This window comes from Ochlerotatus camptorhynchus, unplaced genomic scaffold (assembly GCF_037179485.1).
Source record: "Ochlerotatus camptorhynchus isolate MF236.1 unplaced genomic scaffold, CSIRO-AGI_Acam_v1.1 ptg000312l, whole genome shotgun sequence".
In the NCBI taxonomy this organism is placed as follows: domain Eukaryota; kingdom Metazoa; phylum Arthropoda; class Insecta; order Diptera; family Culicidae; genus Ochlerotatus; species Ochlerotatus camptorhynchus.
The window spans coordinates 404,732-411,283 of record NW_027040800.1 but is presented as its reverse complement, the minus strand read 5'-3'; the positions used below and the strand labels follow the sequence as shown (position 1 = coordinate 411,283).

The following is a 6,552-nucleotide window of genomic DNA, read 5'->3' as shown; positions in this document are numbered from 1 at the left end:
TTCAGATATCATCGTTTTTTCTGCCGTCAAGGTGACTTCGTGTACTAAGGATTCAAGGATCTTTTCTAGACAACATAGTATCGAAATTCCACGGTAGTTATCGACACGTTCAAGGCTGCCAGATTTGTGAATGGGAATCATTGAAGCAGTTTTCCACAGGTCTGGGAACGTTTTTTCTTTCATTGATCGGTTGCACAGCTGGATGGATCATGGATCTACTGAAGAAGCAGCACACTCTTTCAGTAGATATGGTAAAAAGCCATCAACCCCCAGCTCCCTTTGCTCGACGCGTCAATTTTCCAAAGCTTTCTGTACTTCATCTCGAGAAAAATTGAGGACAGGCAGTAGTACATCATGTACATCATGGTACATTTTGGAAACAATCTGAGTAAATTTGAGGCGACGTTGAACTGAACACGCTTTGAAAGAATGTTTCTTCGGGAATTCAGTGGTCGAAAATAAAATTCGGTGGACTGTAATTTTTCGGATTGGGTTTGAACTTCCGTACTTCACGACGGTGTTTATTTAAGTGAAAATTAAACTCTTGCTTCTACCTTCCCTGCGCTAACCGGAATTACAATGTTTACCCAAAAAAAATCAAGCTAATCTAACTGTCAAAACAATCAGGGGGATAAGCCTGCACTACACGGTAAACATTAGTTAAACAAAATATATTGCACACTCAATTTTTGGGTAAACATTCTCCCCCTGGAGCCGGATGGCTCAACACCTCATCGCCTGCTCGTTCGAAGTTCTCGTCATCAATCGGTAGCACAGCTATTTTCGTCGTTGCTCGTTTATAAGTGCCACTACTAGTTCGCACGGTCACCACGCGAACAATGCCGTCCTTGCCAGGGTGCGTTCCAACTATTCGCCCCAGCCTCCATGTCTGCGGTGGCAGATTATCTTCCTTCAGTACCACCAACAATCCGTCGCGTATCAATGTAGGATTCTTGAACCACTTCCCACGCCTCTGTAGTCCAGTCACGTATTCAGCAGACCATCTACGCCAAAACGCTTGCTTCCTACGTTGAATCAGTTGGTATCGGGATAACGTCGACTCCTTCAGGTCACCATAGAACGGTTCCGCGATCGCTGTTAACTCGCGTCCAACTAGAACATGCCCTGGACTCAAGGCTTGGTAGTCCATAGGATCATCGCTAGGCGGAACTATTGGGCGCGAATTGAGAATTGCTTCTATCTGATGCAACAAAGTACAAATCTCCTCGTACGTCAAATGTGATTCATTCAGCACCTTGTTCAAATGGTTCTTCACGGAGTAGAATAAATTTCCAGGTAATACCACGGGACTGACAGAACTCCGCCACCTTGTTCTCCAATGCTTGCGACATCAACAAATTTTTCAACTCAGCCCCAATAAAATTCGTGCCGTTATCTGATCGCATCTCGGCTACGTTTCCTCTTCGACCCACAAAACGATGCAACGCTCCTAGGAACCCATCCAGGTGGATCGCCTTACTACACATACACACGAAAACGCACACAAAGACCTTTCTCGGAGCTCTGAACCGGCTCTCCTTCAGAAAACAATGGACCAGCATAATCAACGCCAGTCCGCGAAAAGAGGTCAGCGGCGGTAACACGTACACTTGGCAAATCTCCCATATACTGTACAACATCCTTCGACTTCATGCGGAAACATTTCACACACCTCCTCAACACGCGATTGATCGTGCGTCTCGCATTCACTGGTTAAAACTGTTGTCGAACCTTCGCAAGCAATCCGTTCAATCCGATATGTAATTGCTCTCGGTACATCGTCTCAATCACCAAATCAGTGAAATGGTTCTTTTCCGGTAGGATCATAGGATGCTTCTGGTCCATCGACAAGTCGGAATGCCTAATTCGACCTCCGACTCTAAGCAATCTTTCATGCTTGTCAAAGATGGGATTCAGGTTTCGAAGTTTTCCTTTCACCGGTTTGTCCCGCTCGATATCCTTAATCTCCTCCTCGTAGATCACTTGTTGAACGATCTTAACCATTGCCAACAACGAATCACGATGATCATCACTGGTCAATTTGCCCCTTCTTCGCTCAACGCCCGACCGTTTCACACTGCAGTTGTGAATAAATCGAGTCACATACCCGAATACTCTCTGCATCCTACGATAATCACTACAGCTCTGAATCACATCATATAGTCGACTGTATTGTGCCACTACGGCTACTGTGGCCTCAGCGAAAACACTAGTCACATAATCGTCATTGTCTTCTTCCTCGGATTGCAAGAACACAGGACCGTTCCACCATAGTTCAATTTTCATTAGTTCCATTGGTTGAACACCCCTGGACACGAGGTCCGCAGGATTGTCTTTCGTACCAACGTGCATCCATTCGGTGTCTGGGGTAAGTTCCAGAATCTTCACAACTCGATTACGCACAAACACCGGCAGACAAGAGTTCAGTTTCTTCAACCAACACAACACTATTTTCGAATCGGACCTCAGAACTATACGTTGAACGTCTAGTTCTAAGGCTTCGCGCACTGTTTTCAATTGTTCTGCCAACAAAACTGCTGCACACAATTCCAATCTCGGGATTGTCATCTCCGATGGTGAGGCTTCTTCTTTTCCCACTCGATCTAACTCCTTCAACGGTGCAACTCTCGATTTTCCGCAGATCAGTTTCACACCAACCACTCCATCGGCGTTCATGCTCCGCAGATATATACAGCATCCGTAGGCTCGTTGAGACGCATCCGAGAATCCATGCAACTCAAATGCCACCGGGTGATCTACTGCAACACATCTCGGAATCTTCATGTTATTAATTTCACTTAATTCTGCTCTCAGCTTACTCCAGACTTCAAGTTCTTCGCTGAGAATCGCATCATCCCAATCAAGCTTGTTTTGCCATAGTTGCTGCATCACCAACTTAGCCAGCACCACGACCGTACTCAAAATGCCGAGAGGATCGAATAATTTCGCTATCTCACTCAACACTTGACGCTTCGTCGGAACTCCTGAAGTGATCGCCATCTTCGTGACACGGAAAAGAAACTCGTCACTCACCGGATCCCACAAGAGCCCGAGCGTCTTTATCACTCCATTCACGTCGATATCCTTAAAGCAAAGCTGTTTCTCACGGTTTTCGGCTGGTATCCCTTCCAAAAGCTTCGGATTATTCGCACACCACTTGTGCAGCTTGAAACCTCCTCTTTCTAGCAACTTCTGAAGATCTTCACGAAGTTTCTTCGCCTCTTGCATTGTGTTTGCACCCACAAGCGCATCATCAACGTAAAAGCACTTAAGTACAACAGCGCTCGCTTCCGGAAAACTGTTTCGTTCGTCATGGGCCAGTTGAATCAATGACCTCGTCGCTAAGAATCCAGCAGATCCTATCCCATACGTTACCCGTAGCAATTCCAGATGCATCAATGGCTGCGACCGGTCGTCTCGCCACACACATCTTTGATATTTAGTGTGGGCACCATTTACCTTCACTTGTTCGTACATGCGCTGTATCTTCAATTTTTTTTTTGGCTATGTTCTCAAGACGTACAGTAGACGGAGCCACCCACAATGGATACGTTGCTGCGCTATGGGTTAGCTGTCAAATCAACGCAACCGCAGCGTATCCATTGTAGGTGGCCATTTACATTATACTGACTGTGCGTTGACTTCTCGTAGCAAGTTGTCATTGATCTCAGTTGCAAGTGTAGCCGTATAAAATTGCTTTGTTTATTATTTTCAACCAGTAAAACGGTGACAGAGACTATTGACTTCTCGACGCAAGATCTCACTAATACAACCTAGCGAGCGTAGCCGTGTAAAATCGATTTGTTTATTATTTTCAACCACGAAATCAGCTGTCAAAGTGTTCGACTTGACAGCGGTTTGTTTTGAATTTTCAACCAGTAAAATGCATGTATTAGTTAAACTTCTCACTAATACTAACGGTGGTAGCGAACTCTATGCGACTGAAAAGTGGTTCAGTGAAAACTAAAATGTCGTTTTAGCTGGCAGCACTTAGAACTCCTAATGCCACCAGCGGAGATTTTGACATCGATAGTCGCAACTCGGACTGGCGAAATTCAGTTTAGTTCTAGTGGTGACGCAATTGTTTATGTTGAATAAACATAAAATGACGCAATATGCATTTCAACGATTGCTGCAATATAGTAAATATGGCAAGACAAGCGCTAAGTCGCAATAGTGTCCGATATTTGTACTCTAGAAAAAATGAAGTAATAGATGCTAATAAATAGTGCCTCTGTATCGTATCACAGGAAAACAGCTCTGACGACTGCTATACAATATTAAAAATAAAATAAAACCCCTCTCTTCGGAAGTTCTCTAAACTTCTCGTCGATAGCTCTCTGAACTTCTCGTCCGAAGCTATCGGAAATTCTCTGAACTTCTCGTTGAAAGTTATCTAGTCTTCTCACCGGAAGTTCTCTGTACTTCTCGTTGAAATTTCTCTGAGCTTCTCGTCGTAATTTCTTTGAAATTTTCGTTGGAAGTTCACCTGAACCTCTCCTTGACAGTTCTCTGATTTTTTTGACGGAAATTCTCTGTTCCTCTCCTCGGAAGTTTTCTGAGTTTCTCCTAGGAAATTCTCCTTGGAAGATCTCTGAACTTCTTGTCGGGAGTTATCTGAAATTATTTGAACTTCTCTTGGAATTTGCTGTCAAAAGTCTCACCACGTCGGAAGTTCTCTGAACCTATCGTCACAAGTGCTTTGAACTTTTCGTCGTAAATTTTCCAAACTTCTAGTCGGAAAATCTCTGAATCTATCCTCAGAAGTTTTTGAGCATCTCGTCAGTCTCTGAAGTTCTTGTTGGAAGTTCGCTGAATTTCTAGTCGGAAATTCTATGAATTTTTCGTGGGAAGTTCTCTGAACTTCAGGAAACTTCCGAGAAGTTCACGGAACTTCCAAGTTCGCGGAACTTCGGACAAGCTCATGGAACTTCTGACAAGTTCACGAAGCTTCCGACTAGAAGTTCATCGAACTTCCGACGAAAAGTTCAAAGAATTTCAATGGAGAGGTTTAGAGAACTTCCAACTAGATGTCCAGAGACCTTCTCTGAGATTCTCTTCGGAATTTCCCTGAACTTCCTCTTGGAACATCCCTTCGGAAGTCCTCCGATCTTCTCCTGGGTAGATCTCTGAATTTCTCGTCAGAAGTTCTCTGAACCTCTCTTTGGAATTTTGTTGAATTTTTCGTCGGAAGTTCTCTTCATTTCAAGTTCTTGGAATTTCTCGCCATAAGCTCTCTGAACTTCTCCTCGGAATTTCTCCGAAAATCTTGTGGGAAGTTCCCTGAACCCTTCTCGTTAGGAATTCTCAAAATTTCTCATCGGAAATTTTCTGAATTTCACGTCGAATGTTCTCAGAATTTTTGGGAATTCTTATCGGATATTCTCTAAACTTTTCGGAAGTTCTTAGAATTTCTCGCCAGAAGCTTTCTGAACTACAGAAAACTTCGGAGAAGTTCACGGAACTTCCGACAAGTTCGTGGAACTTCGGACAAGTTCACGGATCATGCGACATGTTCCGACTAGAAGTTCATCGAACTTCCGAGAAAATTTCAAAGAATTTCCAAAGACAGGTTCAGACAACTTCCAACTAGGTGTTCAGAGATCTTCTCTGTGATTCTCTTCGAAATTTCTTTGAACTTCCACTCGAAACTTCCCTTCGGAAGTTCTCTGAACATCTCCTCGGTAGATCTCTGAACTTCTTGTCAGTAGTTCAGTAGTCAGTGAACCTCTCTTTGAAATTTTTTTGAACTTTTCGTCTGAAGTTCTCTGCATTTCTTTTCGGATGTTCTGAGAATTTCTCGACCGAAGCTCTCGGAAGTTCTCTGAACTTCAGGAAAATTCTGAGAAGTTCACGGAACTTCCGACAAGTTCGAGGAACTTTCAACATGTGCCGACTAGAAGTTCATCGAACTTCCGACAGAAAGTTCAAGGAATTTCTGAGGAGAGTTTTAGAGAACTTCCAACTAGATGTTCACAGACCTTCACTGAGATTCCCTTTGGGAGTTCTTTGAACTTCTTCTCGGCGGATCTCTGAACCTCTCTTTGGAAATGTCCTTTTCGTCGGAAGTTCTTTGCATTTCTTTTCGGAAGTTCTTAGAATTTCTCGCCAGAAGCTCTCTGAACTTCACTTCAGAAGTTCTCTGAACTTCTTGTCTGAAGTTCACTGAACAATTCTCGTTAGGAATTGTCAAAATTTCTCATCAGAAATTTTCTGAATTTCACGTCAAATGCTCTCAAAATTTCTCGGAATTCTTATCGGACATTCTCTTAAGTTTTCCTCGAAAGTTCCCTGAGTTTCTCTTTCGAATTACTTTTAGCTTCGCGTCAGACGTTTTCTGAACTTCTCTGAATTTCTTATCGGAAGTTCTCTGAACTTCTCTTCCGAGAATTTCACGAAACTTCCAACAAGTTCACTGATTTTCCAACAAGTTTACGGACCTTCCGAGAAGTTTACAAAAAAATCAGACCAGTTCATTAATTTATGTAATCAATTGATAAATAATTGCTTCACTGACAACTTAGTAGATCAATCCAATGTTCTATCTAGTCA

At 43.1% G+C, this 6,552-nt stretch overlaps 1 protein-coding gene across 1 annotated transcript; it reads right to left on the bottom strand.

Annotated features, from left to right (window-relative positions):
* Positions 1-1,713: 1,713 nt before the first annotated feature.
* On the bottom strand, positions 1,714-3,228 carry LOC135707450 (uncharacterized). Its single transcript, XM_065229270.1, has one exon. It carries the CDS (start codon positions 3,226-3,228, stop codon positions 1,714-1,716), a length of 1,515 nt encoding a protein of 504 aa, XP_065085342.1.
* Positions 3,229-6,552: the final 3,324 nt, after the last annotated feature.

Coding starts and splice junctions, on each gene's coding strand:
- LOC135707450 (XM_065229270.1), bottom strand. CDS start 3,228: ATGCAAGAGGCGAAGAAACTTCGTGAAGATCTTCAGAAGTTGCTAGAA.